Source organism: Elephantulus edwardii, unplaced genomic scaffold, assembly GCF_000299155.1.
Source record: "Elephantulus edwardii isolate Elephantulus edwardi_28Jun2011 unplaced genomic scaffold, EleEdw1.0 scaffold00003, whole genome shotgun sequence".
Lineage (NCBI taxonomy): Eukaryota > Metazoa > Chordata > Mammalia > Macroscelidea > Macroscelididae > Elephantulus > Elephantulus edwardii.
The window spans coordinates 13678607-13691855 of NW_006399753.1; the positions used below are offsets into that span (position 1 = coordinate 13678607).

Sequence of the window (13249 nt, forward strand, 5' to 3'; positions counted from 1 at the left end):
GGCCACTTGCAAGTTTTGAAGTCTCCATGGATTGAACTAGGAGATAGGAGAGACGAAGCCAACATGATCAGGCCAGTTAATGCTGATGTCCCGTGCAACGATGACCGACATCTCCAACCAAACTAAAAAGCCAAATTTCATGAAAGTTGAATGAGGCTCTAAAACTATTGCCCTGAAGTAATCATAAAATCTTAATTAAAAAATATCCCCTGGAATCTTCTCAAATCCCAGACAACAAATTGAGTAGGAATCACACATTTGTGTGTGTGTATTGAGTGGGGAGGTAACTGTGACTCTATCTAAAAACAGTTTGAAAGTCACCTGCAGGAACTGGTTCTACAGAAGTGTGTTGGCTGGGATTGGTGAGTATTAGGGTGGAATGTTGATTCCCTAAAAGGAGGAAGACGATGTGAAAAGGCCTCCTATTTAAAAACCCATTAAGGCACTTGGGCCTGGTTTAAATTGTCTTTTATCAAACATTCTCCTAAGTGGTATAGCACTGGTCTGTCCATTTGCTGTCCAGAGATAACGTGTGGTTGCTGTGATGCTAAACACTGTGATACTGATGTGTCAAATGTGATAATGGTCACCCATGGTGGACAGTGTTTTGTCGAGTTTTCTGATTAAAACAAGCTTGGAAGCAGGAGTGGCATCCACTTCCGAAATGACTTGTCTCTGGAAACGCTATGAACATGGCGAAATGACCAAAGTTAAACAAGTGTCCAGGTCTTTTGTTCATAGGGTCACTATGAGTTGCCTACGACTTGACAGCATTTAACAGCAACAATATATCTATAACACAACTTTGTTAATATAACTTTTTACAAATATACAGCTTATCAGCAGTAATTACATGACTTGTCTCTGCAACCCTTCTTCAGCCAACTTGGCATTTCCATCCGTTGTCCCCTTCCTAACCCGCCCTCATACCATAACCACTAATAAACTTTGTTCTCTGTTCTCTTGTCCTTTTTGGTCTTTTTATAGAAATGAAGTCATATGACGTTTGTCCTCGTGTGATTGGTATATTTCCTTCAGGGTGATGGCCTCTGCATCCATCTCTGTGGTAACATGTAGTAAGACTTTGTTCTACTGGCCGAGTATCCTGTTGTGTGTATGAGCCACGTCTTGTTTATCCGCTCCCCTGATGATGAACATTTATGCTGTTTTCACATTTTTACTGTTGTGAATTGTGTTGCAAAGTACATTTGTGCACAGGTCTCTGAGTCTCTGCGTCTCTCCTTTTAAGTCTGCACATATCTTGATTATTAGATTTTTATCAGATCTATGGTTTCTGAAGACAGTCTCTTAGTCCCTAGCTTGTCTTTTCATTTTTAAGATTAAGTCTTGATGAATAAACATTTAAAATTTTTATGAGGTTCCATTTATTTATTTTGTCTTTTTCTATTAGCACCGTTGTTATTAGTTTATTTGAGTCATTCTTTCTCTTGACACATGTTTGCTTGGCCTCATTTGTAATTCATGGAGTCAGTGGACGGCCCAGTAAAGGAATAGAATTCCGAGGCCAAATAGCTGAGATACAAAAATATCTTTGCTAAAAAACAAAACAACTCCTCCTCCCCCCAAAAAAACACCCCTCTTTGTTTTTGAAGCCCTGCTGTGACGTGTGTTCTTGGGAGGACTTTTTGATATGTAGGAGGGCACAGAGCAAGAGAAAGGGAGTGGACAGCAGGACCACTGTGAAAACAGAGTCAGAAGCATACACGAGCAAAGCTACCCTCCTATGAATTGTGTTCTTTAGTTGCATGCAATTAATAAGACGAAGTAATTAGCACTTCTTGCCGTTCAACATCATGACGGGGATTTTCTTCCTAGGAAGAAATACTGAAGGGAGAAATATTGATACCTTGTCTCTGGGGAATTGGCTAAAACTGAGTCTAATGAGTTGGAAAGAGTGTTGGGGCCATAAAACAAGATGTCTGAATTAGCATATTGCCTTCTGTGGATACATCATTTAAATATTGCATCAGAGCACAAAATTTATGTATTAAAATTTCCACTTTGTATCACATTACCTTTGACTGGTAATAATAATAATAAGAAATTGTGTGTCAGTCAAGACCCAATCAAATTTATTATCCACAAGTAAGGCATTCTATTAGGTAATAATTTTAAAAAGCAACAGGATGGAGAACTAAACCCACCAGGTAGACAGCTACCACTTATTTAGTGTGTCCAGCGCGCATGGTGCCAGGGAGAGACTGTTCCTTGGACGAGGACATCATGATGGAAAGGGTGCAGAGTCAGTGAAAAACGAGGAAGACCCTCAACGAGAAGGACTGACACAGTGACTGCGGTAATGGGCTCAAGTGTGTCAGAGACGAGGAGGACGGTCCAGGATAGGACAGGGTGTGGGTCTGTTGTTCATAGGTTGTTGGCTGTCACACAGGGTCGCAATGAATCATCCTCAATGGCACCTAACAGCAAGAATAAAACAAAAAATAATAACAAAACATGTCAAATTCTCGATCAAGCGCCTCTTTACCTATCATGTTCATTCTTTCAGCTTCTCTGAGCTCTAAGCACAAGCATCATCATAATATTGATGAGAAAACTGAGACTGAGAGGAGGAGTCTATGACGTCTATGAAGTTTCTATGAAGGCACATAGTCAAGAGTCAGGCCACAGACCCCAGGCCAGACAAGACAGGGTCCTGGCCCTCTGCACAATGCAGTAGGTGGTATCCTCATCCCAGCTCTGCTCCAGGCACTCGGGGGACCTTTGATCTCCTAACTCAGCCACTCTTCTGTATCATAACAATATGGGCTTCTGGGTTATCCACCTCACAGTGTCTTGGTGGGTGCGGTCCAATGCAACACTAGGCACAGAAAATACTTGAATTCCCCTTCAGCATTATGGGCAAGTTTCTCTTTGGACGTGGCTTTTTGAAACTGTACAATAAGGCATGCGATTGGCTGTATTAAACTCCTTGCCAGTTCTGGCATGGGAAGGTTTGTCATTTTCACACCTCTTCTGAGTCGTCAGCTGGAAATATTGGAGACACCGGCTAGAAAGGGGCAGGATGGGAAGTCAGGAAGGCCTCTATCAGAGCTGAGGGTTGACTAAGGTTAATGTCAAAGTCTCATTATTTTCATCCTGAGTGGTTGGTGTCTAAATAACTGTAGTTCTTGGCGGCAAGATAATAATAAGGGTAATAATAGTTCCACAGAGGAAGGTGAAGGGAATGTGGAATTTCATAAGTGTGAAGCCTCGGTGAACAAATTCACAGAGTTTTTACTCATGGATCCCAAGTTCCCTTCGAGGACTTTACAGGCAGACCTGGAGATGTTGCAGGTCAGTTCTAGAATTTCACAACGAACTTAGCCGCATAGATATTTTTGTGTCTCAGTGCATCTGAAAGCGATAGCTCTGCTACGTTCTGTTAAGCATGAAAAATAGCATCATGCAAAGTTAGGAGGAATGTGGCAAGAATTTCAAAACGGGACCCTGAAGCACAAAGTGAGTCCGTGCTGTTGGAAAAATGACACCGAGAGACTTCCTCAACACAGAGTTGTTCAACAAGAGCTCATTAACCGCGGGGTCAGAACTGACTCATAGAGTCCCCTCCAGCAGGTTTTCAGAGGCTGTAAATTGCCCGCGGAGAGATTGCCTATCTTTCTCCCTAGGAACAGCTGTTAGATTTGAACCACCTGGATTTGGGCTGGCAGCCCAACTTCTCACTCACCAGGCCCCCAGTGCTTCCTTGGGTTTGCTTCAGATCTTCGATTCACAGAAGTACAATCTCTGCAAAGTGCAATAAAATGAGTCACGCCTGTATAGTGCTTTGAAATTGAGCCTGTTAAGTAGGTGGGGCCACACAGGGGTGGGGGTGATACCTTGCTTTAGACCACAGGTTTGAGGCCTCTAATCGCTGTTCTCTCACTCTGTGCCTGTGAGACCCTCCTTCTTGGCCACTTAAGCTCTCTGGCTGGAGTTCCCTAAGCGTAAAGCAAGAACAGTAGCCATCTATGATTATTATTGTCATGACATGAATCCAGAATGAAGGCTGCACAGTGGAGTGGACTTGGGGGGAGGGATTATATAACAATGAAAAAAATTTTTCTTTTACTTTTTAAAGAGAAGAGTGAACTCAGGGGAGGGGTGGGCAGGGAGAAAAGTGCAACAATGAATGAATGGAAACCCATTAATAATAATAAAAGAGGTAGAAAAAGAGGTGTTACCCTAGAAGCCTGGTGCATACTTGAGGTTAGGCCAACTCAGGTGCCTTAGAGCACAGTCTGGTCCAGTTGAGTGGGGTTCTGACCGGAAGTTGATCTAGACTGACCTCATAGCAGGTTGTGATGTCTCCTGGAGTTTGAAATGCCTTGGAGTGAGAGTCATACAGCAGTTCTTTCTTTACCTACAGTCCAATCTAGACTAGGGAGGAGGAAGGGGAGCCAGGTACTGCTTTCTGCACATTTAACTCATATAGCAACCCTAACACGGTTATGAAGAAAATGAACCAGGATTACTAACACGGACTCTATGAAGAAGAATGTGGCCTCAGGACCAGAGGAGGAGTCATCAATAACTCACATTATGCAGATAACACGACCTTGCTTGCTGAAAAGTGAGGCAGACTTGAAGTGTTTGCAGATCAAAGACTGCATTTCAATCAATGTCAAGAAAACAAAAATTCTCACCACCGGACACACAGGCAACATTTTGACAGATGGAGAAAAAAATTGAAACTGTCAATGACCTCATCTCCTTGGATCCACAATAAACACCTTTGATGCCAGCTGTTAAGAGATCAGGGGATGTATTGCACTGGGAAAGCCTGCAGTCAGGAACCTCTTTGAATTATTGAGGAGTAATGATGTCAGTTTGAGGACTATGGTGCACCCAATTCAGGCTATGGTCTTTTCACTCACTTCCTATGCATCTGAGAGCTGGGAATAAGGATGAATAAGGATGAAGAAGAATTGATGCTTCTGAGCTGTGTTGTTGGAGAAGAATACGGACTATCCCATGGACAGCCAAAAGAACAAGCAACTATGTCTTGGAGAAAGTGCAGCCAGAGTGCTCCTTGTAGGCAAAAATGATCACGTTTCACCTCCCACACTTTAGGCAATTGTTAGGAGAGGCTATTCCTTGGAGAGAAATATCACACTTGGAAAGGTGGAGGGTCAATGAAAGAGAGGAAGAACCTTAATCAGGTGGATTGACACAGTGACTGAGGCAGCGAGCTTGAGTGTGTCAGATATTGTGAGGATGGTATAAGACATGACAGGGTTCAGGTATGTTGTTATTAGGATCACTATAATCATACTTGATGGCATATGACAAAACAACATCAAGGTAACTCTTAACCCCATTTTTTTTGACACCCAAATCTCTTTATTGGGGGGGGCACCACCCTCACTGCACAGCCTGTTCATTGGCGCTGCTTCCTGAATCCTGTGGCTTCATCACGTCTGGCAGCTCCGGCGGGCTGGAGAATGGTTCAATGCGGAGGGCCTCAAATGTGTCATCTGACCGGAAGGCCAGCCCCACTGTGGCCGGAGCCTGGGGTCTTGCTGTTTGACTGGTGAAGCCACACTCGCCCAGAGTCTTGGCATCCTCCAGGAGCTGGTCATCCTTGTACAGACGCTGCTCGTCTGGTGGCCGCTTAAGGATGCCCTCGACGATGCGCTTCAGCTCATACACGGTACTCGACTCCTTGGCGTCAGTGAAGATGGTGGTTTTGTGGCACCGAATCATCAGAAACACGTCCTGGGGGCAGCGGGCCGGCCTTAACCCCATTTTTTAAGGAGAAATTGGGGAAGTTGTTGTTAGGTGCCATGGAGTCAAGTATGACTCATAGCAACCCTGTGAACAAAGTATCTGAATCCTGTTCTATCCTGTGCCATCCTCACACTTCCTGACACACAGGAGCCCGTTGTGGCAGTCACCACCTCAAGCCACCTGGTCAAGGGTCTTATGGTCCTTTGCCGACCCTCCACCCTTCCCAGCATCATTTCTCTCAAAGGAATAGCCCCTCCTAGCAACCTGCCCAAAGTACGTGAGGTGAAGCCTCATCATTCTTGCCTCCAAAGAGCTGCACCCTTTCCAAGACATATCTGATTGTTCTTCTGGCCATCCATGGGCTGTTCAGTGCTCTTCTCCAACACCACAGCTCAAAGGCATCAATGCTTTTCCTGTCATCCATATTCATTGTCCAGCTCTCAGATGCATAGGAAGTGATCGGAATCACTATGGCCTGTATCAGATGCACCTTAGTCCTAAAAATGATATCATTACTCCTCAATAATTTGGAGAGGTTCTTAACTGCAGATTTCCCCAGTACAATGCATCTCCTTATTTCCTGACGGCAGGCACCAAGGGTGTTAATAGTTAGAGGAATAAAGAGGCAAAATTGGCAAAGATCAAAAACAAAGCAACCCCCCCCCCCCCCCCGCCCGAAACCAAGAAAACAAAACCTCAAAAAGAAACCAAATATGTACCAGTTGTCCTGGAAGTGATTTTGACTCATAGAAACCCTATGTAGGGTTTGTATGTGTGTTTTTTTTTATATTGCTTTATTTATAAAGTTCGAATACATTGTTTTTCACACCAGATCTTTTCCATTTCCTTCACCCTCCCCCATCAAATTGTGTGACCCTATGATTAACCTCGCCCCCCAGCCCATCCTCACCCCTCTGCTTCCACCCTCCCCCTCTTGGATCCTCATACTCATTGTACAATAATGGTTTTTTACAGTATTTGTCCTTATGGGACTGAGTTAGTTCACACAACATAATGCTGTCCAGTCCCTCCCAAGTTAGGTAGTAATTTATAAAATCATTGCCCTGCGTGCTGTGTAGTGTTACATCGTGTGAATGCATCACAGTTTCTCAATCCATTCGTTTGTGGTTGGACATCTGGACTGTTTCCATGTTCTTGTGATGGTGAATAATGCTACTGTGAGGAAGATATTTGAATAGCCAACAGACACATGAACAAATGCTCCAAATCACTGGCAACAGAGAGACGCAAATAAAAACCATAATGAGATACCATCTCACTCCAGTAGCAGTGTACTAGGACAGCAAGTAATAAATGTTTGAGAGGATGTGGTAAGATAGGAACTCTTATACATTGTTGGGATTTTAAAATGGTACAACCACTCTGGAAGGCAGTTTGGCGCTTCCTCAAAAAAACTAAACATAGAAATTCCATATGACCCAGCTATTCCACTGCTTGGAATATACCCCAAGAAAATGAGAACTGAGGCACAAATGAAGACTTGTACACCAAAGTTCCCATCGGGATTTTAATGGTTGATTTTTTTAGTAGGAGATCATCAATAAAGTTTCTCTGGGTGGATTTGAATCTCTGATCTCTCTGTGAGCAACTGAGTAGATGAACTGTTTCTTAAACAAATTCTCCTGACAAAGATTGTCATTGTTGTTGTGTACCATAGAGTCTGAACTGACCCATAGCTGACCCTTCAGAGGATTTTTGGAGGCAGTTAATCACATGGGAGGAGATTGCCCATCCGCCTCCTGCAGAGCATCTGGTGGCCTCGAACCATGTGCCTTCAGGATTGCAACACAGCTTCTTGACAATTGGCCACCAAACTGCTTCAGCATGAAGCTGTGATTCAGCCTATGTCTCCAGGGTCCATCTTCTGTAGGCACCCAGGGTCCTAATGATAATCCCTCCAAGACCTCCCACCCCAGATTTCTCCTCTTCCAGTAACTGCAAACCAACCACAAGAATCTCATTCACTGAACTTCCACCAACTATTTAGAACTACTCCAAGGTTCTGTCATAAACATACACACATTATAAAATAAGCAGCACCATGTGAGACTTCTCCTCCCATCCTCCCAATCCCCAGCTCAACACACAGTGAGATAAATGCAGTACTCCTAAAGCTGCTGTTGTGAGTCCTCGAGTCGTCTAGGACTCATAGTGACCCTATAAACAATGGCTGTGAACCTTGTCCCACCCTGAGCCATCCTTACTGTCTCTAATGCACCGGACCCCATGCCACAGCCACTGTATCAATCCTTCTCACTCAGGGTCTTCCTCTTCTGTGCTGACCCTCTGCTCTTCCAAGCATGAGGTCCTTCTCCAAGGATGGTCCCTCCTGGCCACATGCCCAAAGTATGTGGGATGGAGCTTCAAAATCCTTGCTTCCAAAGAGCAACTTAGTTTCACCCTCTCCAGGACAGACCTCTTTTGTTCTCTTGGTGGTTCTTTTCTCCAGCATCATAATTCTAAGGCATCATTTTTTCTTCTTTCCTCCTTAGTCATTGTCCAGCTTTCACGTATGTTTTAAGAAATTGCAAAGACCAGGGCCTGGGTCAGGCACACACTGATATCATTGCTCTGTAACACCTTGGAGAGGTAACCCTTATAGCAAACCATAAAAACAGGCAAGTGAGCAGATATCAGTAGAGCCTGGCTGAGTCTACGGACTGTGAGGATGGCTTCAATTTGTGTTACATCTTAGCATGAAGAAAACAACAAAATTCCTCATCACTGGGCCAATGGGCAACATCTCGATAGGTAAAGAGAAGACTGAAATTGTCAATGATTTCATCTTGCTTGGACCTACAATTAATACCCTTGTTACTAGCACTCAGAAGATCTAGAGACATACAGCTTTGGAAAATTCTGTTGTCAGGGATCCTGTGAAAATCCAGAGGAGCAATGATGCCACTCTAAAGATTAAGGTGTACCTGATTTAAGCTGTAGTCTTTTTGATCATCTGGTATGCATCTGAGAGCTGGGCATGAGAATGACAGAAGAGTTGATACCTTTGAGCTGTGGTGTTGGAGAAGAGTACCGAATATCACATGGACTTCCAAAAGAACAAACAGATAGGCCATAGAGAAAGTGAAACCAGACTACTCCTTGGAGGCAAGGTTGACAAAGTTTTGTCTCATATATTTTGGACATGCTGCTAGGAAAGGCTGGTCCTTGGAAAGGGATATGATGCTTGCAAAGGTCAATGAATGAGAGGAAGATTCTCAACAAGATGGATTGACACAGTGACTGCAGCAATGGACCTGAGTCAAACATGATGAGGCTGGCACAGGATACGACAGGATTAGATCTGTCATTCGTAGGGTTATTACGAGTCATACTGAACTCAATGACATTTAACAACTACAAAAACAACTCAGGTACGAAGAGAATGAGATTAAATGATGCCACATGAAAAAATGATTTAAAAAAAATTGCAGTATTCACACCCCTTGTGACATCAAGAGATGATATCTATTGTCCTTCCCATTGATCTAGGGTTGGCGTGTTGCTTTGCATTTGCCAAGAAAAACAAGCTAAAGTTGACGTTCTACTAGCTGTTAGCCCAGACCTTAAGAAGCCGCTGTTCTCTCACTCTCTCGAAACCCATGAGCCACCATGAGATCAAACTCAGGATAGACTGCTGGATGATAAAGATACAGTATGGAGAAGGCCCAGCCGAAAGCTGACTCAGCCGGTGGAAGCAGACCTGCATAGTGGAGCCACTGTTGTCTGTGATTTGCATGAGTCAGCTCAGCCAAGACTAGAGGAACCGCCCAACTGAGCCCCTACCAAAATCACCCATCTATCAATGGGTGAACACAATAAACGACTGTTACTTTAAGGCATTGCATTCCCCCACCCCCAATAAATGCTTAACTTTGAGATAATTGCAGATTTACAGAAAACTCACAAAAAAGTGCACCCACTACTTAGCTTCAATTTCTCCTAATGTTACCATTGTATATATTCTGGTACATTTGTCAAACCTAAGAAAACACTGGCTTTATTAAAATTTCACTAGTTGCTGTGAAGCTGAACACTGTGACACCAATGTGTCAAATGCGAGAATGGTCACCCATGGTGGACATTGTTTGGTGGAGCTCCCTGATGAAAACAAGCTTGGAAGCATCCATTTCCGAAATAGCTTGCCTCTGAAAACCCTATGAACCTGGAGAAAGGATGAAAATTATACAAGTTCAGGTCTTTCATTCATAGAGTCGCTATGAGTAGCCCACGACTCGACAGCACTTAACAACAACAACAAGTTTCCCATTAATACTCTTTTTCTGCTCTCATTCCCAGATAGTGGCTCTATTCTCATGACTCCTTAGTCCCCCGTGGGCTGTGACATTTTCTTTCTGTGTCTCCACAACTTTGAAAATGTTGAGGAATACTGAGTGTCTTGTAGAATATTTTTCAGTTTGGCCTTGTCGGATGCTTTTGTCACGATTACATTGCAATTATGACTTTCTGGAGAGATGTTCACAGAGGTGAGGTGTCCCTGCCGTTACGTCATGTTGAGGTGTGCAGGATAAGTGGGTGTCATCACTGATAAGCTTTCTTTTGACCACTTAGTTAAGGTGTCTGATATTAGGTGGAATTGTGGTACCCAGAAATTTATGTCCTAACCCCATGCCTGTGACTGCAAGCTCATTTAGAAATAGGATTGAATTTGTGCTGTGTTCATGAGGTTGTATGTAGTACGATAGGGATCTCGGATGGCTTAGTTGCACAACAAATTCAAAGGTATGCAGTTCAAATACACCCTCTGCTTCACGGAAGAAAAAATGGGCAGTCGGCTCCTGCACAGTTTGCTGCCTCTGATGATCCAGGGAACCATCCAACTGTCCAAATCAGCACGAGCTGGTTTTGATTTGACGGTGTATCATGACAACAACAAAACAACAACACAGTATAGCGGGTCTTCTTCACAATCCTTTCTGGACCATGTTCTAGAAAGAGGATTATAGGCATGGAGAGACACAAGCAGGGTAAGGATAATGTCTGTCTGAGGATCAGCCATAAACCAAAAGAGAAATGCTCCTGGAGCAGAAGTGAAGAGACAAGAATCTTCCCCAGGGGCCTCAGAGAGAGGGGAGAGTGAGAGGACCTCACCTTACCTTTGCTCTGCATTCAAGGCAAATTGTGAGGCAATAAATTCCTGTTCTTTAAAGCCACCCACCTGTGGTATTTTGTTATGGCCGCACTAAGCAATGAAGGCAGGAGCTGCCTGCCAGGTTTCTCCACTCAAAATCTGCTAGTTCTTGAAAGCAGTACAGTGTAGCCCGCCTTGTTCTTCAGCAACAAGTACGTGTTACCTACTACTTCCTCCTCCCATCCCTGGAAGCCTAAGTATGGATTTCTCAAACTATTTCCTGGACCGTTTTCCAACTTTTTATTCTCTTACCTCCACAGTCCCCTGTAATATCACTTTAGATCAATCACGCCGAAACACAGTGCTAATTTCACTCTTGCAGTTCTGAGAAATCTTTCTAGGTCCTGACCTTCATAAAAGTATGGCTTACAATGCAAACATTACAGTATTTATTCATCTATTTAACTGAGAACCATCTGTGAGTCTGACTCTTCTAGACATTGGAGACTAGCAAAATCTTTGATTTAGGAAACTTGTCAGTGAAGAGATAGCCCACTCGTCAGATTAAAACATTAAAAAAGAAACCAAACACACAACAAACCTCAAACACACTATAACATTGGCCTTCTCTGATAGCCATGTTTTCATACTACAAGTATTAGATTATAACATATATGCATCTCAGTTAATCTATCAGATAAGAACTAATTCAGCAAATAATGACTGTGTATGAACCGGAAATCAGGGTGGAGGTGTACTGTGGGAACCCTTCCTGTTGTTGGGATCGCAGAACACAAGTGCTGTTTTACCCAGCATTCTTTCATTAACAGAAATCCCAGCTTCAAATGGTGAAATTGTAACATAGGAGAGTTGCTTATAGACAGCAAGTTAGGTTTCTTTCCTTTGTTGTTGTTGTGTACCGTAGAGTCAGAACTGACCCATAGCTGACCTTCCAGCAGGTTTTCAGAGGCAGTTAATCGCACGGGAGGAGATTGCCTATCCTTCTCCCGCAGAGCAGCTGGTGGCCTCGAACTGCATGCTTTTGGCTTTGAAGCATAGTATTTGCCACTTAGGTCACCAGAATCCCCTCATTTTCATCAGAGCTAAGAAAAAGGAACGAAAGGTTATTCTACAAACAAAAGAAATGCATTTTCCCAGGAATGGGGCTGGGAGACTGGAACAACATTAATTTAGACACTGATTTCGTTAGGCAAGACCACTGTCTTTCCTGGAAATGAGAATGCACTGAAATTTGTTTCCCCTGGAACCCATACACTAGCCATGGTACTTACCTGTTCATTGTCTGTCCACCCCAGAAGAACATAAACTCAAACACGGCCAAACGCTTGGCTACCAGCTAAACTCTGTATCTCAGCCATCTAGAGGAGGGTCTGTCGTTTAGTCAGCTCTTAATACCTGTCTGTACATCAGATGAGTGACTGCTGATTCCAGAAGCAGCAAGATACTGAGAAAGCGGGATTCTTTGCAGGAAAACGTGGTTGAGTCCTCCTTTGCTCCACACCCTGTCTTCATGTGGCTCCTATTAATCCATGACCCCCACCGGAATGGGAAGCCTGCTGATCAGAACTCCTTCCCCTGAAAGTAATGGAGAGAACTATCTAAGGAGCTGAAGCAAACGCAATCCTAGGACCTCCAGGGTTTCAGGATGGCCTCACTCACTTACTCATTGCTGTTTAAGAGGAACCAACTCCAGTGAGTTTTTGGAAGCTGCACATTACATGGTAAGAGATTACTCATCTTTTTTTGCAAGGAGCAGCCAGAGACCTAGCGGGTAGGGAGTTACACTGCGAACCCGCAGGCAGGCAGGCAGGCAGGCAGGACGGCAGGACGAAACGGTGTTTTTAGATGTTCTCGCGTGGAGTACGACTCATAGCGACCTTGTAAACAACCGATCTGAACCCTGTGCCATTTTTATGATTTCTGGCATACTTGAGCCCATTGTTGAACGGTTGTTGCTATGCGCTGTCAAGTCAGAACCGACTCAGAGCTGACCCTCCAGTGGGTTTTCAGAGGCAGGAAATTGCATAGGAGGAGGCTGCCCATCTTCCTCCCGTGAGGCAGTGGTGGATTTGAACTTTCACCCATGGAGCAGCTGGTGGATTTGGGGTTGTAGTGCAGCTTTTCTTTTTAATATTAATTCTAATGAAAGTTTACAGTGACTTTGGATTTCCTTTCATTCACTGTTGCACTTCTCTCCCTGCCCACCCCTCCCCCCTCAGTTTGCTCTTCTCTTTGAAAAAGAAAAGAAATATTATTTCATTGTTATACAACCCCTCCCCCCAAGTCCACTCCACTATGCAGCCTTCATTCTGGACCCCTGTCATGATAATAATACCTATGCACATATCCCTTTTAAACAGTTTTCTCCCT

At 43.8% G+C, this 13249-nt stretch overlaps 1 protein-coding gene across 1 annotated transcript; it reads right to left on the reverse strand.

The window, feature by feature from the left end:
* Window positions 1–5382: 5382 nt before the first annotated feature.
* On the reverse strand, window positions 5383–5766 carry LOC102866113 (transcription elongation factor B polypeptide 2-like). Its single transcript, XM_006879459.1, has one exon. The coding sequence runs from the start codon at window positions 5764–5766 to the stop codon at window positions 5383–5385; it is 384 nt and encodes a 127-aa protein (XP_006879521.1).
* Window positions 5767–13249: the final 7483 nt, after the last annotated feature.